This window comes from Juglans microcarpa x Juglans regia, chromosome 8D (genome assembly GCF_004785595.1).
Source record: "Juglans microcarpa x Juglans regia isolate MS1-56 chromosome 8D, Jm3101_v1.0, whole genome shotgun sequence".
Lineage (NCBI taxonomy): Eukaryota > Viridiplantae > Streptophyta > Magnoliopsida > Fagales > Juglandaceae > Juglans > Juglans microcarpa x Juglans regia.
The window spans coordinates 27,167,782-27,191,134 of NC_054608.1; the positions used below are offsets into that span (position 1 = coordinate 27,167,782).

Below are 23,353 nucleotides of genomic sequence, written 5' to 3' on the forward strand. Positions count from 1 at the left end.
ATTAATACTAAGAATCATTGAGGAGAAATAACAATTGTTAACATGATAATGAATTAAACAATATGAAAATGTTTTAAGAATAATTGTTAATCTTATAATAGCAAAGGTAGCAAAATCAAGGACAGATAGGTTAATTAAAACATAGTTTCTAAACATGAAGTTAAGCCAAGAGGCATACATATATATTACTATTGTTAAAATTTAGTCTTTGTTGGATGTTGGCATGTATTTGTTTTACACATGATCAAGATACCAAGAAAATAGTTAACTTGTTTTAAGGAGATGGATTTCTTTTTGTTCCTAAAACTGATCTTCCCGACACATGTATAGTTTTCCTTTACTGTAGGTCTCATGTCCAAAAAAATAACTCATACCATATGACGCTATTCCTAAAAAAATTGCACAGGAACCTAATCATAAGCCAGTCATAGCACAAGGGGATGATCAAATTTACCTAATTTACCTCGAGTGTAAAAATATAATTTTATTTAGAGAGGCACTACAAATCGGATGTGGTGAAAGCTGGAATTTACACCTTCTAATGAAAGGGTGACACATATGCTATCTAACATATTTACCTTAGAATCGAATATTGTGTGTACGTTATAGATTTGTTGGCATCTATAATTTCTTTCATAACTCTCTCTCTCTCTGTCTCCTCAAGCCATCTGAAATGGGGAAGCAGCTCCACAATGTCATTGGTGATTAAACTCTCAAACTCTAGGGACTGAATTTGGAATTTGGGTTTCCATCCCAAGGCTTCTTAAGGTGTTGTAATCTCATTAGTGTCTAGAAACTGAGCTTCTTGATGGGCAAGGGATCCCATGCTCTCTAGCATTTGAAGAAAAAGAATTTTGTCCTCCGACATTGGGATGGAAAAGTATGGTTCTTGTTCCTGAAACTCATCAAACTTCAAGCTTTCTATAGTGAAAAGTTCTTGCTTCATATAGGAGAGCTGAAGGGAGAGATAGAGAAAGAGAGAGATGTTGTGCTGAAAATATCTGCAAGTGCACAGAATCGTAACAAATAGTAGTGTTTTAAAGAAAACGAATGTCGAACCCACATAGACTAATTATGCTATTGAATACTGAAATTTACTAAATTAATTACTATTTAGAAAATTGAAATTTAAAGAATAAATTATCTAAACTAAACTGAATACAAGAGCATTAAAATTAAGATTTTAAAGATAATAAGAATAGATCTAGAGCGTTTGATTTCACCTAGTGAATCTCATGCAATTTATTTTTCATTATTATAATAGAATTTCAATTATCCCAAGTTGATGATAAGAATTTCTCAACTATTCAATATTTTCTCAGGAACAATACTAAAAATATCTCTAATTAATAACTTTATATCTTTATGTGAATTTAATAAATTGGATATTCATTAAATTTTTTAGATTTTTCAATCGCGATAAAATATGTAACGCCTCGACCCTGTGATCCGGAGAGTTAACTCATGTTACCTGATAATTAGCTCTAACACTGCTAATATACTTCTAAAAGCTCCAAATCAAACGTAAACACTTCTAATTTAAATAATCATAGAAACTCATTTATCAAATCCTTGATACAGTAACCCAAAAAATATATCAATTTCTATACAAGTCATTTAAACTCACATTTCCACAATATAATTATAGACTCTAAATTTCCAATATTAAAAGGAAATTTTGATTCAAACTAATTTTCTCAATATATCCAATACTCTTGGTTTCTCATTAAGAGAAGCAATGATCGAATCCCCCTCCCCATGTATCTTAAAAAAAAAAAAAAAAAAGGCCTTCACTTTACAATTTGTGCAAGCTAAGTATATATCATCAACACATGCATATCATATACAATATTCTTCAATGCATATATAATCGAACAGTTCCATTCTTTTGATCTTCCATTAGACAAAAGAGTCTAAAAAAGCTTTACTCCAAGAATATTTAGACTAAAGTGTTTTGGCTAAACCCATCGAAAGGAAGCTGTTAAAAAAAAAAAAAAAAAAAAAATAGAAGGCATATTTCCTGTACACAAAACCTTTTCCAAATGTCTGGATCTTTATTCCTATAGTACTTTGCGTGGCCAATAAGACAATAAACGATGCTTGGTGGACCCCCCATTATTATATCATATAACCATAATATATTCAATATATGTATAGTAGAGATGAATGCTATATATATACCATCATTCATTTGAATCGTCAAGAGCCTTTATTTTACAAATCATTATATAGAAGAAAGCCAAAGTGCGCGCGGCTGAACTGGGAAGCTTACATTTGTTGCTGCATGTGAGTATTGATATTAATATGCCTTTTTAAGTCAATTTTAGTACGTTTTCCCCCTTTTTTTTTCATTTAATTTTTGGTAATTACTTGCCCCCCAGCTTCCTGGTCTTTTTATAATTACAAGTTGTTTGTCTCTTTTTATTCAGATTGGATTTAGTGCAGGGGAAGACAGCAAGACCTAGAGATCAGTCCGGCTACATCCATCGAATCTAGGTATGCTAGCTGTACTCATGACTAATTTAAAGAATTTCTCTCGTTTAGATAATTTATTAGACTTTGTGTGTGTAAGAGAGGCCAAGGGGCTATGGAGATTCAACATTTCAGCCACTACCATCCCTTGACGTTAGTCCACAACGACGTGGATCGCGATGATCATCGCTGTGAAATATGCATTGAAAAATTAGAACGGGTTCTGATCATTACGGATGCAAAGAGTGTGGTTCATACAATATACATAAACCTTGTGCTGAGTTTCCCCGTGAATTGCAGCACCCCTCACATCCCAAACATCGTCTTGATCCTCGACCTAAGTCTTGAAGAAGAATGTGCTAATTGCTGCTCCGATAGGTTCAAGTTTAAATATAAGTGTTCTGATCATTGTGAGTTTTATCTTTGTCCTGAATGTGCGTTTCTACCGCTCATCAAAACAGTTGACATTCATGACCACCCATTGATCCTTATGCGGAAACCATTGCCATTTATGTGTGATGGTTGTAAGAAGGAAGACATTGGCATGTTTTACTTTTGTTCCACCTGTTTGTTTGCAGTCTACTCAAATTCAAAGTGTACATCTTTACCATTAATTATACCACCAACCAGTACCATACAAGCTGCAATTCACAGCCATCCATTGACTCTTGAGAGGAAATTGTTGTCATTCACTTGTGATGCTTGTGGGAATGGAGGTAACGGCACATTTTACTTTTGTGCCACTTGTTCATTCGTGGCCCACCAAGATTGTGCCTTTTTACCATCAGTTGTCCAAGTCATAAGGCACAAACATCCTCTCAATCTCATCTACCCTCTTCCAGCCAACCATTCCAAACGAAGAGTGTGCCAACTATGTGCTAAGACGGTGGACACCAACTACTGGCTTTACTACTGTTGCTCAAGTCATGATTTTGTTGCTCACCTTCATTGTGCTACCAGCAAGGAAGATAGAGATGAAACGTTTGTGTCGAACTCTAAAGATGAAGAATCCATTCAGTCATTGTCAAGTCACTTATTACCATACATTGTCAAAAAGACCAAACCAGGAGGAAAAGAAATTGAGCATTTCAGTCACAAGCATGACTAAAAACTCACCAACGAGCTTGAGATCGACAAAATGTGCAATGCGTGCATACGATCTATCTTTCCTCCATTTTATGCATGTGCACAGTGTGGATTCTTTCTTCACAAATCTTGTGCTGAAGTACCAAAAACATTGCGACACTCAATTCATCAACAACCCCTCAAGCTCACATACCAACTTTTCGTATGTGATACTTGTGGTCGTCGCTGTGGTGCATTTGATTATCAATGTGACAAATGCAATTTTGATATTGATGTTCATTGCAGCTCAATCCCTGATATCTTTACACATCCTAGTCACGAACACGAACTAATTCTTGATAGGTCATCAGAAGCCAAGAAGTGTAGTGTTTGTGGATCAAGTACAAGATACAAATTTAGTTGTGTTGATTGTGAATTCACTTTGGACTTCAAATGTTTGATACTATGATAAAGTGTTAAAAATTACATGATTAAGTTGCTAAAATGAATGATTTGTTTAACCAAAAAATGAATTAAGCACTTAATTATATAGTAAAGTTTAATGCTTGACTCAATGTTAAATTCTGATTAATATCTCAAATTTTATTCTGATATTTTTGTTAATGTTGCAGGGCATTGTGGGAAAGTTGTTAAAAATATATGGGTATTCTTGGAATTACCCAACTGACACAACAACTACAAAGAATGCTCTGAAAATTCACGCAAAACACTAGTGACTTGAGGGGCAAACATGCGAATGGTAGCTTCCAGGAGACGCAGCACGCAGGAATCTGGGCTGGATCGAGCGGCTCAAGGCGCGCTGCAGAGGCTGGAATGGTGCAAGGCACTCACGCGTAAGAGGAGCAGCTTGAGATGCGAACTGCAGAGGAGGATTGGAGTCAAAACGCAAGGGGCTGCAGATGAAACGCAGATCTGCGTTGGGCTGGCTCAAAACGCAGTAAATGGAGAGATGAAACGCTCACGCGGGGCTGGCTCGAAACACATGAAAAGGGGCCGCGACTCACGCACGCTCAAAAGGCAGAAATTGGTGCTGGGCAGAAACGGACAGCAGCAGGGATGCACGAAGTGGAACGCAGGAGCTGAGATCAAAACGGGCAGCTAGTAGACGCGAAACGCACTGGGCTGAGACGTGTGCACATCAGGGACGAAACGCGTAGCAGAAGGGAGAGATCATTTTATTTTCCAGTTCGGCGTTCTTTCGTTCGGCGTTCTTCTTCTTCTTCATTTTATTTTCCAGTTCTTTTTTTACTGCTATTTCATTTTATTTTCCGCCTGTTTTTATGGTTCTGAGTTTCGGATTTCAGCACATTTTAGGGATATAGTATATTTTTCATTCAGCAATTTTCCTTTGAAACAGTATTTAGTGATGTTGGATTTTAATCTTCTTGAGCATTTTGTTAATCTAGAGATGATAGGCTAGATTTTTAGCTTGGGATTCAATGAGTAACCCATGACTATTTGGGGTTGGATTTTCTTCAATATTTAGTGCTTTTGATGATTAACTTGATGGATTATATTTCAATGTGCATCTAGAAAAGATTAGAGTTCTTTGTTCTTGGTTTGGATCAATTGTAGACGTAAAGACACAATTGATACTTGAACAAGTAACATGACTTTAATGTTTTTCTTTCACTTTTCTATGATTGTCATATAATTTGTCAAGTAGTTTTATTAAAATAAAAATTGTGGATCATTGCTATATTATCCGACCATGATTTCTAGGAATGAGAGAATGGTTGAGAGAAAATGAAAGGAGAAGTAAATCCATCACCAAATTAGTGGGTGAAAATTGCATCCCAAGTGTTTGTTTAATTGCTTCTTACAAGTTTAAGTCAACTTTCGCACATTTTCTTTAAATCTCTTGATTCTTAGCAATTTTAGAAAAATAGATTCACTTTTATTTTCAGCTTTACTTATGCTTGAACTTCCCGACAATTTCTCTCATAATTCATTCCACACTCCCTTAGTAAATAGCCTCATTTAGGTGTTAATATTGTTAGCGGTAAATTTCTAAAACTTATTTTTCTTTTCTTATTATTTTTGCTCATAGCTAGCTCATTTAGTTTACTCTTTTCTTATCGTTTAAACTTTCGCGCCACTACAAACGGTACTATGTTGTCTTGCGAAAATGAAATGTTTGCTAAATTCTCATTGTCCCTGTGAATTTGATCTTAGTATTTACCCTTGTATTACTTTGATAGCTTCTACGCTTGGAAGTCGAAATTGAAAGCTGATCAAGTTTTTTGGCGCCGTTGCCGGGGACAACTGGTGTTTATCAGAGCATTCTCATATTGTTGAGAAGTCGTTTGTAGTGCTGTGAACCTCTTCACAGCTTGGGTGACATTTTTCTTTATTTTATTTTACTTTATTTTTTGTGTTTATTTTGCATATTCTTTTATTTTCTGTTCTGGTTTGTATGACTGGTTGGACTAGGGACCAAACTTCTCGGTTGGTTAGGACAGAATCACAAGCATCTTTAACCTCAGCATCACTTTCTCTTGAGTCATCTTCTAACACTAATAGTACCATGGCTGAAAATGAGAATCATGATCGGGAAGTAGTGAATCAGAATAGGACACTTAGAGATTATTTACAACCTGTCAGAACTAGCACACCTTCATGCATAATCCAACCTTAGAATGCAAATGCCTTTAATTTCAAACCTGGAATGATTCCATTAATTCCACATTTTCATGGCATGGATTCCGAGAATCCTTACCTTCATATCAAAGAGTTTGAAGAGGTTTGTTCTACATTCATGGACCGGACTTGCACTGAGGAGGTTATTAGACTAAAGTTGTTTTTATTTTCTTTGAAAGATAAGGCTAAAACGTGGCTAAATTCATTGAGACCTAGAACCATAGGCACATGGCAAGAAATGCAAACTGAATTTTTGAAGAAATTATTTCCAATACATAGGACGAATGCACTTAAAAGACAAATCATGAACTTTACCCAAAAAGATTCTGAAACTTTTTATCAAAGTTGGGAAAGATTCAAAGATCTTTTAAATGCTTGTCCTCATCATGGTTATGAAAATTGGCGTTTGATAAGTTTTTTTTATGAAAGTTTGACACCTAAAATGCGCCAATTTGTACAAACCATGTGTAATGTAGAATTTTTTGAAAAAGAGCATGAGGAAGCATTCGAATATTTTGATTACCTTGCTGAAAATGTTCAATCTTGGGACATAACTGATGTGCATGATAGGTCTAGGCAAGTTGAGTCTGGTCATGGAAAATATACTTTAAAAGAAGATGATGATTTGAGTGCTAAATTAACTTTGTTGTCTAGAAAAATGGAAGCTATGGAATTGAAAAAGGTAAATGAAGTGCATGTTGTCCATAAAAATTCAGAGAAGTGTAGCATATGTGAGGACCATGGGCATTCAACTAATGAGTGTCCCACGATCCTCGCATTCAAAGAGGTATTGTTAGACCAATCTAATGCTGTAAATATGATACAAAAACCATATTCTGGTCCTTATTCTAATTCTTATAATCCATGATGGAGAAACCATCCAAATTTTGGGTGGAGGAATGACCAGCAAGTAGCTCCATTAGCCTTGGCTCCGGGACCCTCTCAACTCGCAATTCAAGCACCTCCAATGCAAAAGAAGGGATTTGAAGAGACAGTACAGCAATTGTCAAACACCTTGCAGCAGTTTATGCAAGGTCAAGCAACAATCAACAATCACAACTCTCAAGTGATAAATGACATTCGGAGCACACTTACAAAGATGACTACGGCATGGAGCTCTCAAGAGAAAGGAAAACTTCCTGTACAACGTCAACCCAATCCACAAAGTCAGCCACCACAAGGAGTAGTTGAGAGTTCCAATGTGAGGCAAGTGAAGGTGGTCACCACTTTGAGAAATGGTAGGGTGGTGAACATTCCGGCTCAAGGTTCAGACAAGGCTGGTAAGGTCTCTAAACCTGTACAAAATGAGGCTGAAAATGGTGAGTTTGAACAAAATGAAATTGAAACTGAAAAGATTTCATGTCCTATACCTGCTTCTTTTCCTCAAAGATTAGTTCCTCTGCACAAAGACAAACACCAATCTGAAATTTTAGAAATATTCAAGCATGTTAGGATTAATATCCATTTGTTGGATGCTATTCAACAAATTCCTGCATATGCTAAGTTTCTAAAAGATATGTGTACGGTTAAAAGAAAATTAAATGTGCAAAAGAAAGCTTTTCTTACTGAGCAGGTCAGTGTCATAATTCAGAGCAATACCCCACCAAAATATAAAGACCCTGGTTCACCAACAATTGCTTGTGTTATAGGAAGTTCAAAAATTGGTCAAGCATTGTTAGATCTAGGTTTGAGGGAATTAAAACCAACTCCTATCATTTTACAACTAGCGGATAGGTCTATTAAAATGCCAAGAGGAGTTGTTGAGGATGTCTTGGTTCAAGTGGATAAATTCTTTTATCCCGTTGATTTTGTTGTGTTGGATGTTCACTTGACACCAAAATCTTCTTTTCAAGCACCTGTGATTCTTGGGAGACCTTTTCTTGCTACTTCAAATGCATTAATAAATTGCAGGAGTGGTGTTTTAAAGCTGAGTTTTGGGAACATGACCCTTGAACTAAACATTTTCAATATTTGTAGACAACCTCAAGACTTGGAAGATGTACAAGAAGTGAATTTGTTGGAAAGCATCCTTGAGGAGGAGACTTATTTGGCATACCAGCCCACTAACCTGTTGTTTGAGTTAGAAAATTTTTGTGAACTCCTCACTGATGACACCCCCATTGGTGTTTCTCATGTTTTTAATGCAGAAAATAAATTGGAGACTAAATAGAGGCCAAAGATTGAGCAACTCCCACCGCTGACAGTAAGTTTGAAGCCTTCAGCAAATGAAATCCCAACACTAGAGCTGAAGCCATTGCCAAATGACTTGAAATATGCATTTCTGGGACCGGATAGCACATTTCCAGTGGTGATTTCAGCCCAACTCTCTCATGATCAAGAAGGGAAATTGATGGAAGTCTTAAAGCAACACAAAGGTGCCATTGGGTGGACAATCGCAGATATAAAAGGTATAAATCCTCTTGTGTGCACTCATAGGATTTATTTAGAAGAAAATGCTAAAGTCTCTAGGGAGATGCAAAGGAGATTAAATCCTACCATGAAACAGGTGGTAAAAACAGAGATTTTGAAATTACTTGACGTGGGACTCATATACCCTATTGAGGACAGCAAGTGGGTAAGTCTCATTCATGTAATTCCAAAAAAATCTGGGCTTACCATTGTGAAAAATGAGAAAGATGAACTGATTCCTACTAGGATTTCTACTGGTTGGCGAATGTGTATAGATTATAGGAAGTTGAATGCCACCACTAGGAAAGATCATTTCCCTTTGCCATTTCTCGATCAAGTGCTAGAAAAAGTTGCGGGTCATGATTTCTATTGCTTTCTTATAGATATTCTGGTTTTTACCAAATAGAAATAGCACCCGAAGATCAAGAGAAAACAACTTTTACTTGCCCGTTTGGCACTTTTGCATTTAGAAGAATGTCTTTTGGACTATGTAATGCACCAGCTACTTTCCAAAGATGTATGCTTAGTATTTTCAGCGACATGATTGAAAACTGTTTGGAAATATTCATGGATGATTTTTCAGTGTTTGGTAGTTCTTTTGATACATATTTGACTAACTTACAAGCTGTTTTAGCCAGGTGTGAAGAGAAGCAATTGCTTCTCAATTGGGAAAAGTGTCATTTCATAGTTCAGGCATAGTTCTTGGTCACATAGTCTCATCACGAGGTATTGAAGTTGATAAAGCTAAGATTGAACTTATTTCCAAGCTTCCTATACCCAAAACAGTAAAAGAAATCAAATCATTTCTTGAACACATAATTAATCAAATGTTTAGAACTCATTATATTAAAATCAGAACAGGAAATGCATCGCTCAACTCATTAAAACCAATTAGACATAATAATAATAATAAGAATAATAATAATAATAATCCTCATCATCATCATAATGATAATAATAACTTAACAACAATAACTTTCTTATAAATGAAAAATTAAAAATGTTATGGATATAATTGTTATTGTAATGATAAAATGTAAAAATAGACAATTAATTTGAAATTTAAAAACGTATATATAATGTTTTCTTCAAATGAAAATAATATTAGTTTAAAAGGTGTTATTCAGTATGATTTATTATTATGAGAAATAATTTGAAGACGATTATTATATTTTTAAAACAATAACCATTAATAAAAAAATTATTCTTTAAATTTAAAGACAATATTTTCATTTATGAACTTAAATATAATATTATTATTCTTTGATTTTGAATTGAAATATTGATCTTAAAAAATAAAAGCATGTTCTTACCAAAATAATTCTATAAAGGATAAAAGTGTTATTAATTCTTTTTAATAAGAAGTTAAAAAATTCAAATAATAAACTGAGGCATAATTTTTTTCAAATAAGACCAATTATAAACTGAGGCATAAATTAGAACCTAAAAATAATAATTACATTTTTTAAAATGAAAATATTATTGGTCCAATGACTATTATTTATTTTTATGAATTACAATGAAAAATAATATGAAGATATTTTTTTATTTTTTTCAAATAATATTATATATAAAAAAGTACTATTATTTTTAAATCTAAGAAGAAATATAAAAAAATATCCTAAGTTATTAATTTGTTACACAAAAGTTCTGTAACGCTCCGATCCCGGACGTCTGGAAAGTTAGCTCTTAATACTTAATATCAACTTCAATAACACAACTATAAAATCCAGAAATTTTCATAAAATATTAATTCATTTACTCAACCAAAAAATCTATGTTCTTTCATAGGGACAACAAAGAAATTCTCAATAACATAAATTAAAACTCTCCAAAGACTCGAAAATATCTTTAATTCATCGAATCAAAATAACCGAAAATAAATCAATTTATTAACTACGACTCTCAAATAAGCATTTGTACCCTCAGACACTTATTCTACTACGATCATCACAAATTGCTAAAACTTCTTACTCTTGTTTTCCAGCTGAACTATCAAAATTATTTGAAAAATATTTGGAGATAATGGGTGAGTTATCAACAACTCAGTAAGCAGAGTACATATAATAGTGTGTAAACATGAGCATTTATAGAGTTCAGAATGTAGAACAAAATATTTTCTTTCAAAATACCGAATCAGAATATTTGTTTTCAAAATACAGCGTCAGAACATGTTATCAAAAATATCAGAGCGAAAGTTAAAAATATTCATAATCAGAATCCTTTTGGCATAGCATAAACTGAAATATCACATCTTATCTTATCAGATCAGATACCATGTTTAACCCCCGTGGTACGGTTGTGCAAATCTCGGTAGCTAACCAAGCAAAAACAGAATGTGAATCTTCTCCTTATTCATTCTCGAAGCCCCGAGTGTGCACATAGAAAAGAACACCCAGAAAACCACTTTGTTTCCAAAGTAGGTGCACTAGAAACAGAAAAGTTGGTACCGACCTGAATAAAGGCCACAGTTTTACACCCGTGGTAAGGTCAGAATGGAACAAAAACGGAAATAGAATGTTATACGAGAGGTTTTCATAAATCACATCATATCATATCAGAGTACCATATCAAAACATAACAGAATCAAATCACAAAAATATAATTTATGCACAAAATTTCATATTCACTCTTTTTTACAAAGTTTAGAAACAAAATGCTAAAAATAAGCTCATGTCTACACCAGTCATGACAGAAAATATTTTCTTCTTAAACAGAATCTCATGAGTAATGCAGAACAAATAACTGAAGTAGTTCAAATTTCTTTTCATAACCAAATATATATATTTTTCAAAAAATCAACCTCAACTCATTTTATTTTAATGCAAAGTCTAACATAGGAATTCCGCTTACCTGGACTTCTTAGCTTTTCTCAGAATTTTCTTTAAAAATGTCGAACAATAATTAATCGTCACCTATAAAATAATCACGTAATTCTCATAATTTCTAATTAATCACATATTTCAATATTTAAGCCTAAACTTCTAAAATAATCTATTTAATTCCTCAAAACCTAAAATTATAAATCATCACTTCTAAAATCATCAATGTTGATTTAATAACTTTGACTAAAACATTTAAAAGTCTGACCTATTTATTATTGAAAACAAACTATAAGGTTTAATACTAGATAATATAATTATTCCAAAATATTTTAAAATAAACCATAACTATTTTTTTAATAGACTAAATCATATCTAAAGTGTAAAAATAACATTACACCAATATTGTTTACTCTTCAAATAGTCTTTACATAATAACATGTTAAAATACTTCGTAATTTTCTGTAATCATAATTAAAATAAACTTTATTAACACCTATTAAAAATTTTAAAACACATTAACACAACTTGCAGTTCAAAGGGTAAAAAAGTAATTAACGATATTAGTGTAAAATAAGGCTTAGAAGCATGCAATTACACTAACGTAAAAACCAAGTTCTTAGAATGAAAACAGAGGCTATGTTTGCGATGGAGGTTCTCCGTGAAGAGTGGAACTGCGATGGAGTTAGGTGCAGTGGGCAGCGGTGGTTACTACGACGGTGCACTAGAAGACAGAGAGAGTGAGAGAGAGAGAGAAACACGGTGAGAGAGAGACAAAGTCATGATAGAAATAGTGAAACACGGCGTGTGCATGGAGGTGTTACCGAGAGAGAGAGAGAGAGAGTGGTGGTTGAGGCAAAGGGGTGCAGATTAGTGTCTATGGTGGTTCTAATCAATGGCCATGAACGAAGGTGGGGTGGTGGCTGTGGTTCATGGTGCCCTCCAAAGATGCTCTATTTTTGGGAGATAAAATAGAGGCTCAACGGCCTGACTTCGTGAATAGGATAGTGGTGCATGATGGGTTGGTTGAGCAAATGGGCATTCACGTTGGTGGTGCAGGGACGATGCTGTGGGCGGTTGTAACACAAAGGCAGCAGGGATGCTCTTGTTTGGGCTTCCGTGAGGGTCTTGGATGGCAACGGGGGTGCACAATTTGATTTTCCTGGTGGACGATCACGCATGGGTTGTGAGCATGGAAGGGATGGCTTCAAAGGGGTGCGGCTTAGGGTTTTCGTTTCATGCAGGGGGTGAGCTTATTATAAAAAGACGATTGAGAACCCCAACTAAAACCTAGATAAAAATAAAAACATGCATGAGAGTGGAAACATGGGTGCAGTGACTAAACGGATGCGAACGTACACAACGTGGAGTCTGAAATTATTTTTCACGGCTAGGGCTCTTTAACCTGAAAATAATTGGCCCACGACTTGGATCTTGAATGGGTTAATGCATGGCCTTTTTTTTCTAAGTTTTGGACCTCAACTCAACATTAAAAAATTTACATTTGTCCTATAAATTTTTCGAGTGAATATCTACTTGGTCTATTAAAAGAATCGAAACCTAATTATCAAATCTATTGAAAAATCATAGTCTGCCATAAAAAAAAAAAAAAAAAATCCGTGCTCAAGGTCCATAAAAAAAATACTTGTTAACCCAAAATGGATTTTTCTTATCTATAAACTCAAAAATTTTATAAAGAGGGCTTGGCTAGGCCCGGGTGTTACAAGTTCAATAAATCAAAATCTTCCCTTTAGATTATTTGTAAGTTACTAATAATATTTCATTCTTATTCTTAATATATTCTGATTAATATTAGAATAATATTAAATTTAATTGTATTTTTAATGTTGAATAAGAGGGACAAAGACGTAATTATACAAATGAGGACAAAAACTTGTGTGAATTCAAACAAAACTACTAGTCATGAGGCGACTCTTAGCGTGCGTTTGGTTACCAAACTCACCTCAACTCATCTCAACTCATCATTACAATTTTTTCAAATTCCAATACAAAATATAATAAATAGTTCAACTTTTTCAAATTTCAAAATAATAATAATATTAAAAAATAATATTCTAATAATATTTTATCATCACAACTCAACTCAACTCAACTCACTTCAACATCCACACACACCCTAATTTATTGAAAGAATATATATATATATATATATATATATATTTATATATATGGTAAGACCTACGTGCAAGACATGTATTGATTTTGTTGAGTGCTATTGTATTTTCAGATGATCATTATGAATTTTAAAAAGCTCATCATTAGAACAAGAAGTATGATAAATATAAAGATAATCACTACAAGAAATCAGGTCTTTTCCAGCGATTTTAAATTCGTCGCAAAAAAACTCACCGCAAATAGACATTATTTCTAGCGATTTCCAAGTCGCCGCTCAATTTCCAGTGTGAAGCTGGGAAATCATGAAGGAAAATGTACAATTTATTTTTTGCGGCGACTTATGTACTTTTAACGGCGATTTATGTCGTCGCAACAAACTATTAGTAACTGTAGTGTCATTAGATTTCCGTCGATTAAAACAATCGCGGCAATAGATACTATTTACGACTAATATTGCCGCTGTAAAAACATATGCGCCCATTTAAGCTTAGTAGCGGCGAATCAAAAGCGCCGGAAAACCTAATAAAATTTAAAACCCCCGCGTTAGGTTTTCCGCTCATTTCGTTCCCTCAAGCCGTCTCCTCCCCCTCTCTGTCCCCAATCCCTCTTCTCCCTCAAGCCTCCGTCGCGCACAGCCCGTCGCCAACAGCCCCAACACGCCACCGCCATCTCACCTCGACGGCCACCCCCTCCTTCTCCCCCAGCCCCCACGCCGATCTCTTTCTGGCCTCACTTCTCTCTGTCTCTCTCGGATTTCTCTATATTGCCGCTGCTAGGGGCTCCGTTAGCCACCACCCACACCTCGACGTCGTTGACAGTCCTCCGTCGGAGCCCTTTCTCCTCCACACCTAGACGAATAGCCCGAGGCCCTCCCTTGCTCTGTTCGCAGCCCACGACCACCAGCTCTCCTCAGCGCCGCCGTGCTCCTCCTGAGCCACCACCACGACCACCCCTTATATTGCCTTCTGGTTTCACATATGGGTTCTTTTCATTCCTTTTATCTTTGATTGATTTCTTGGTTTAGTTTCATTTGGAGATTGGGTTTTGTGTTTTGTACCTATACTGTAGAAATATCTTTGTGGTCGCTAGTTTGTATATGGGTTGTTGATATCATGCATTTTTCAGTTATGGCTTTGAACCTAGATTTGGTGCGTGCTGATGAACTTGATGTCTAATTTTCAGTTTGGGGCAAAAGGGATATATGAAGATAGATTTTATTTTTATTTGTTAGAACTTGAGAACATAAATAAGATTTTCCCATTATTAATATGAATGTTTTCTTGTTTTAATGATAGGTCCTGATAAATTCTTGTGTATTCAACGTTTGGAAAACCATGAATTATGCTAGCAATTAATGATGTAAGGTGTAACTAGGTTTTAATTTGTACACTTCTGTTTTAATTTTTATAAAACAAAGATTTTTTTCTTAATTGGAGCTGTATAATTCATACACTATGGTTTGATTGATGTTGTATGAGTATATAATATCTTATATGAGTTACTATTAACTTGGGAGTTCTGCTGGTATGTATTTCTAGAGAACCTTTATGTTTTGATTGATGCTTTATGTTTGACACTATTTAATGAGTGGTTGGTTTTGCATAAATTTAATTGGGATCTTTTAATAGGTTTTAATGGGGATTTTGGAATAATATTCTGATTTATTGGCTTCTAAGTAGGGGCGAAGTGGTTTCCCTTTTTGCCTTTATATGGTCATTAGTACATATCTCAGACAACTCAAAACCACTACATGCACCACAAACTTCATCTGTTATGTCGTTCTGATTTCTTGGCTTCTATTTTGGTTGTTAGCCTTGTTATCGGATTAGGATTATCAACATCATATATATATATATATATATATATATATATATATATATATATATATATATGCCAACATATCTATATACATGAGAGAGAGCTCAAGTAGTACTGCATGTGGCTGTCAATGTTTTAGGAATATATACTTATCAATATGTTTATCTCAGTTTACTTTTAGTAACTACTGTCAACATGTTTACAAGTAGACAATCATGATTTGTATTTAATGTAAGGAAAAATGATATTTATTTATCATCTTTTAAATGATTGGCACATAAAAAAAAGATAGCAAATAGTGAAAGACTATGCAGCATGCATGCTATCATAGTTTCTGAGATTACAATGTTATTATAGTTTGCTAATTCCCTACTAATTATCTAGCAGGGAAATTAGTGCTTCTTTAGTGTTTGGGCCATGCATAAGTGCAGTGGAGAGTGGGACTGTGTTGCCCCTATTTCAAATAACTCAACTCTTTAACTCATAAACCAAAGTGTCAATTAATTTTTGCCATTTAGGTCACAAGAGTTATAATGTTTTGAAGTAGGGAGTCACATTTTTACTTGTTTTGTTTACTTCCATCGTGCGTTGTGTGTTTATGGGGTTGTATTACTGTTTTTTCCTTGGCCTTCTTAATCGATATTTATACTTCTTAATTTTGATTCCTTGGTTGCTAGTGCAGTTTTCCAGTGATGGTTTTGTCATGCAATTTATTGCACTTGATGAATATGTACAGGGGTGGGATTTGCTTCATTTTGGTGGTTGAAAGCTTGAATCATTTGATTGCATGAACACAGCTTCTTTTATAACACCTACATAATGTTGGTTCTGGTTCTCTAGTGTCAATATGATGCTACAACTGAATTTTACGTAAAAATAAATAAGTTTTGCACATTCAATTCCACTATTTTTACAGGTTTCTCAGATGATGTAATATATATTCTTACAGCTGTTTTTTATAAGTAAAGAAAGCACAAGGGAGCATGTTTCTCCAAGGAGCTAAAAGAGTTCATGATTTAATTTTAGAAGCCATATGTGAGCCTACAGCAGTGTACAATATTCATTTTGAAAGTTCCAACTGAAAAATTATTTGACTGTGAAATTTCTTTTTCCTCCCAAGTATATTGAACATCTGTGCATGAACATCTAGAATTATGATATGAAAGTTCATGATTTCATTTTCTTCTGAAATTATTTGACTGTGAAATTTCTTTTTCCTCCAAGTATATTGAACATCTGTGCATGAACATCTGTTTATATCTAAGTATATTTTTTCAAACCCACGTGTCTGAACTTGTACAATTCAAACAACTAAATATATTTCTTTGGTTATCTTTTCATGCTAGTGACTTTGGAGTGTTCTTTGTTGTTTGCAAGTGAATCCAACAAGTCAAAAAGGTACTTTGTTGTTTGCAAGCTACACCAAAACTTAGTGAAGACAAGGTTAAGCAGTGTGTTGATACAAGACTTAACGGAGATTACCCTCCTAAGGCAGTTGCAAATGTACTTTGTCCCTTTGTTTTTAACTTTTGAAGAAAGTTGCAACTGTACATTTGCTCATGAAGTAATTATTGGTCATAGATCTTTGTTTTTTATTATTTACACTTCATACTATGGCTAATATCTCTCTTTCCTGATTTTATTGTTAGGTTTTTGGTAATGAAAAAAAAAATCTTGGGAAATTCTAGTTCAAGCACTTGAGCATGTCCAACTGTCAAAACCAATTCTTGAGGCCTCTAGTACTCTTAGTTTGTGAAAATATATGTTGGGGTCGGTGCTTCTCATGTCAAAGTACTATATTAAGAAGCAAAGGAAAATGTATGTGTTGTTTTCAGCTCTTTCATTCACTCTCTACTTGTGAATTATTTTCTTTGTGATAGGTCTGGTTATCCAATTGCACTAACATTCATTTTGCAGTTTTTAGATTTAGTTAGTTAATTGGTTGCTTCTACATTATAGTGTTTACTTAAATTACTAGCTTGTGTTTGGCAGCTCACAGGCTGAAAGTTCTTGCTTTTGCTTGATCTCGGTACTTTTCTCTAAAGGTAACATTTATAGCTTCCAAGAATGTTGTAAGAATATTACTTTTTTCCATGGAATTGTAAGAAGTTGCCTAACTCTAATTGAGGGTAATACTACAGGCACATTGCAGGCTTGTAGCGGCAAAGCAGTGCTATGGTTATTAAATCAAGATACTTTTTATTCTCTCATTCACTTTCTTTCTTATTTGTGTATTTTTTATTTTATTTTGTAGTTCTTAATTATTGTTTGATATAAATGTTAAATTGCAATTAGCTTGAGCTTTGTGTGGCCATCCAGAAATTTCATACTGAATATAATTTGGAATATGTATTATATTTTTTATGTATTCTGTTTTATGCATTTTTTTTTTATATTTTCTGAAACAGCATTTGCGGCGAGTAAAGGTCGCCGCAAACAATTTTTTGTCGCATAAGCTTATTTGCAGCGACATTTACTCGCAGGAAATGCTGTTTTTGGGCGACAATTACCCAATTAGAAATGAATGATTGCGATGATAACTGAAATCGCTGGAAAAAATAACGACTATTGCGGCGATTTTAACATTTTTGGCGATGATATATATCGTCGCAATTAACTTTTTTCAACGATTTAATGATAAACCAAAAGACCATTTCCATCGATTTTTGGGACAGTTGCAACGGAAAAAAATCGTCCCAAATAGTAGTTTTTGTGACAATTTTTATCTATCGCTGAAATTGATCAAAAAAGGCACTTTAATTTCGTCGAATATGCAGCGAATTAGAAATCGCTGAAAATGATCAATTGCAGCAATTATTAAGGGTATTTGCGACGATTTTGAGTGCTGGAAAAGACCTAATTTCTTGTAGTGAATCATAAATCTATGTTTAAGTATCCTACAATTATTTATGTTTTATATTTGATGCATCATATGTGTGACGTATCCTATACTTAGATTCGTTAAAGTAATTGTTTTGATGCATCATATATTTTTATAATGTAATCTTCATATTATAACGATATTGCATCATATTATTTAATATTAAGTAATTGTTATCTTATAGTAATATTATGCATTAAAAGATATTTGTCTTTATATATATATATATATATAAATATATATTATTATCATTATCTTTTGTTATTCCCCAAATCTCACCACACATCTCTTGTTCTTCGGCTTTATGATCCCCTCTTCAAAGCTCAAACACACCAAATTTTGTTGCTCCCCCTCTTTCTCACGCTCTCTGAACCCATATCAATGCATAGTTTTAGGTGTCATTTAGATAGTGAGTTGAGATGAGATGAATTGAGATAAAAATTAAAAGTTGAATAAAATATTATTAAAATATTATTTTTTAATATTATTATTATTTTAAGAATTGAAAAAGTTGAATTATTTATTTATATATTTTTATGAAAATTTAAAAAAATTATAATAATAAAATGAGATGAGATGAAATACTTTCACTATGTAAAAGGAGCCTGAATTTTTTTTTTTTTTTGAATTTTTTTTTTGGTTGAGGTTCGATTTCTAGGGTGGACTTTTGGCTTGGGCTTGGGCTTGGGCTTGGATGCCCACCCCCGTAAGCCCCTGGTCGTGCACCGTTTACGTACGTGCACATTGTCATCAGCACACCGACCAAAGGAAAAAGGGCTAAAATGTAATTCTCTACGTCAAACAAAAGCTACTGCTCACAATTTGAAAGTGCTATAAACGCCTTTATATTATACTATAAGGATGCTAGACACGCTGCCCGGTTGAAATTGCTATTATATTTTATCAAGATGAAAGGATCAGAAAATATAAAATCATGAAATACATAACAAATTAGATGTTTAAAACTCTTTATATTGAAATCATAATAGAACATGCATTGCTCCATTTGTTATAAAACCATATAGACGTGCAAAATAATAATAATGATTTTCTTAGGAATGAAATGTGTTACCATAGAAAATAAAATGGTGGATATGATCAATTAAAGACCAATAATAAATTAATGCATAAATTGAAACCTAAAAATAAGAATTATATTTTGTAAAATGATAATAATATTAGTCCAACAACTATTATTTATGTTTGTGAAATATTGTGCAAAATAAGACGAAAATAATTGCTATTTTTTTCCAAATAATATTTTACGGGAAGAATAATAATATTTTTAAATCTATAAAAAAATTATGAATTATTGTTGAATTAGTGCTCACATCAAGCTAAGAAATAGTAACTTGCTACGAGGTAAGCTACAACATCTTGTACCGGACCAAGAAAAGAGTACTTGTAACCTAAGGGAGCTACATCTCCTCATTGGCACTACCATCCAAGTTGTCATCCTCCCAACAGTCGTCGATAAAAGTATGATCGTCAACAAATTAATTAGATCTTTCTTCTAATGCTAGGGGAAGAACAATGATGGACACAATATCTGGCTTAAGCCATGGAGATGGTAGGCTATTGTGGTTGATGTGTACAATTGTGTAAACATTAGAAGATTCATTCTCCTGATATGCATCACCCTCGGTAGTATGCTTTCTATCATCAATCAAGGGCAACTGTGGAATGTCATACCCATTTCTGTACGTGATCTTTTGGACCACATTCCAAAACCCACCTACGTTTGTGTTTCTAAAGTAGAAAACTTATGAACCTTGGCACGTTGAAGCAAATGACTCATCTTTATACCATGTACAAGACACATACTACAACTAGTAAGATGGTCAAATACATGTATTCCTCACCTGACATCATTGACATCAAACCAATTACACCTAAATAACCCGACACTCTGTCATCCCACGTAGCATAGCTCCAATATGTCATTTATAACACCATAAAAATCTACCATCTTTGACTACAACTAACCTGCAACTAGCGCACCACTATTTTTGTTCTTAGATTTGTGTCACGATGGTTTGTATGAAACATACTACATTTCATTATACAACCAGTATATGATACTGTCCAAGGGTCATGACCACAAATTATTACATAAAGATCATTAGAGATTTGGTCAGAGGTGGAAGCATACAATGCCTGTATCTATTGTCATGGATGGTAGATTGGCGGTAAATAGGATAGCAAAAGCACGCATACACATTCCTTTAGAAACAACATTTAACTATGTGGCTGGAAATAAAACTTATGTGTTTCTTAACCCAAATTGAAAATTCAACTTAATTTTTCTTTTCAACATTAACTATGTTATGATCCTTCAACAAGTTGTAGTGCTCACTATAAAAAAATATCATGATATGGGTAAAAACAACATACATATTGAAGTTAAAGAATTCTTAACATGATAACTCCTTGGGAATGCAGCTTGCAGATTCTCACTCCAAGTAGTGCACAATCTCTGTGAAGTTATTGAGGATGTATCATTCAGTTGATGAAATAGTTTCTTGTCTAATCTGATAGGTGTCGACACACCCAATGGTCTTAACTTCTGTGAGAAAACTGAGAACAGGTTTGATTGAACGCTGTTTCCACCAACATCAGCGTTTTGTTCCTCTCATGTGAGCCTAGTTTGAATATCATTCAAATACATTAATGAGAATGTTAGGCATTCTACGTGACTATAGGCCTTTGCTATGGATCCTTCCGTTCGGGACTTGTTTTTAATGTACCGCTTAAATTTGTCTAAATACCTCTCTAAAAGATATATCCACCTGCATTGAATTGGTCCAGCGAGTAGAACCTCGTGAGGTAAGTGGATGAAAAGGTAGACCATTACGTCAAAGAAAGCTGATGGAAATATCATCTCTAGCTTGCATAGAATCGAGACAATATCGAACTCAAGATATTTGAAAACATCTTTCTTACAAGTTCGTACAACAATTCCCTGAAAAATGTGCTAAGCTCCATCAATGCCAAACATATATCATGTCTTAAGTATTCATTGATTGCTGTTGTAAGTAGTCTTTGCATAAAAATGTAGAATAATGACTTTTTCATACCGGATATCTTACAATCCTCGACATTAACGCATTTATAAATTTTAGAAGCAAACTCATTGGAAAATTTAACACTATTAAGGCAAGTACAAAACTCTTTCCTTTCATGTCCATGTAGCTTGAAATAGGTACGAGAGATTGTAACTCGTTCACAATCTTGCTTCAGATGTAATTCTTTTCTTAAATCTAGCTCAGCCAAGTCTCGATACGCATTGACATTATCTTTTGTCTTACATTGAATATTCATAAATGTTCCTAAGATATCAAAAATGTTATTCACGATGTGCATCATGTCGAGGTTATATCTCAGTTTTAGAGATGATCAATAGGGTATTTGGAAGAAAATATTGGTTTTGGTCCCAGTTTAACTCAGAGTTAAGTTTTCTCCTTTTACTACCTTTGTCAAAAGGCACACTCTTGGTGTTCCATAGTTGTAGAATTATATCATCCCAATAAAGCAATGTAGGTGGAGTTTAATGATCTTCTTTACTATTAAAAAGATTCTTTTCATTCTCCAGAAGTGACCTGATGGTAGCCAATGGCGATGGCCTACGTAATAATGCTTCCGACCACGACTTAACCACAAGAAATCAATATCCAGATTGCATGATAGACATACCAACTTGCCTTTAGTGCTCCACCCAAAAAGGTTACCATATGTTGAAAAATCGTTAATTGTCCACAATAAAACTATATGCAATCGAAATCTTTGCCTCACCATGACATCATATATATCTGTGTCATTTTCTCACAAATCAATGAGTTCATCGACTAAAAGGCATAAGTAAACATCAATTTTATTACCTGGTGATTTATGACAAGGAATGAACAATATCAGCATGAAGAACAGATCTTTCATATATAACCATGACGAAAAGTTATGTGGAACTAGAATAATAGGTCATATGCTATACACTTATATTATTGAATGGGTTGAAGCCGTCACTTACAAGTCCAAGCTTGATATTGCAAGCATCTTCAACAAACAAGGGATGTTATCTATCAAATGAGGTCCCACACCTCAAGTCTACAAGATGCCTCCATGTGTTTTAATCCGCAACCCCTTATGATTGATGCCACTGCATGGAGACAATTGTTTTCTTGGACATAAACAGTCTCTGAAACTTTAGTGGAAAATACCGTAATACCTTTTGGGGGTATTGGTTGTTGCTTGCATGTTGTAAACAACTACCTAGACATCTTACACTTAAGACACTCTTGCTGGTTGGAATTTTCCTTATAATACAGTATGCAATTGTTAACATGCATGTATTTTTGTGTATCTAAACCCCAAGAGTGAATTGGGAAAGGAAGTCTTTAATAGTTTTAAAAGTATATCAAATGACTTAAAACTCCACCGCCAACTGTTTTGATGTGGATAAACTTTACAATGGATAAAAGTTTTAAAAAAATTGTACAACCATCATAAAGTAGACATCAGAGACCTTCCAACAGAGTATCAAAAGTGCTTGCCTCTAGGTCGATCTGGATCCCCCACTATGTGGAGTCATGTCCTCGTCAACACTCCAGGCGGTGGTAGCACAAATGTCACTTAACATAACGTTTATGTCAGCAATGTAACCAATGATCACCACTATCTTTATAATCTTCTTCATCATCGTTAAAATTTATAGATTATTTCTCTACATGAAAGATACATTTTGTGTAACTTGGATCGATCCCAGTAATAAATAAATGGTGTTTCAGCTCACTTATATAATAAAAAAAATAATTGCAACATCTTCGATATAGACACCTAACACTGTAGTTTCCAAGAACATGAGCTCTCACCATTGTTAGAAATTTTCTAACCCCTTACATGTATTCCGTTGACCTAAACCTATCGGTCAAGTGCATCTAACTTTTGTTCATTTGAAGAAAATATTGATATTAGTATGGGTTACTAATACACATGATGTTTTACTTCAATATGGGATAAGTAAAACAGTTATATCCTATATGTAAGCAATCATACCTAATTATAAAATACATGAGAAATGAGGAGAGCATTGCCA

The 23,353-nt window shown here is 34.1% G+C and overlaps 1 protein-coding gene and 1 non-coding gene across 2 annotated transcripts; one reads left to right on the top strand and one right to left on the bottom strand.

Moving 5' to 3' along the window:
• The first annotated feature begins 2,587 nt into the window (after window positions 1–2,587).
• LOC121242370 lies at window positions 2,588–4,271 on the top strand. The gene is made up of 3 exons (XM_041140241.1): window positions 2,588–3,500; window positions 3,585–3,925; window positions 4,170–4,271. The coding sequence occupies exons 1-3, from the start codon at window positions 2,588–2,590 to the stop codon at window positions 4,269–4,271; spliced, it is 1,356 nt and encodes a 451-aa protein (XP_040996175.1).
• Window positions 4,272–6,484: 2,213 nt separating this feature from the next.
• On the bottom strand, window positions 6,485–6,591 carry LOC121243779. Its single transcript, XR_005936267.1, has one exon. It is a non-coding gene; the product is annotated as a small nucleolar RNA R71 (small nucleolar RNA).
• Between the last annotated feature and the right edge of the window lie 16,762 nt (window positions 6,592–23,353).

What these genes read in the sequence shown, in the direction of transcription:
- LOC121242370 (XM_041140241.1), top strand. Translation starts at nt 2,588, where the DNA reads ATGGAGATTCAACATTTCAGCCACTACCATCCCTTGACGTTAGTCCAC. An exon ending in ATCCATTCAGTCATTGTCAA is followed by an intron (nt 3,501 to 3,584) that starts GTCACTTATTAC and finishes ATGACTAAAAAC; the next exon opens with TCACCAACGAGCTTGAGATC. An exon ending in CAGAAGCCAAGAAGTGTAGT is followed by an intron (nt 3,926 to 4,169) that starts GTTTGTGGATCA and finishes TTAATGTTGCAG; the next exon opens with GGCATTGTGGGAAAGTTGTT.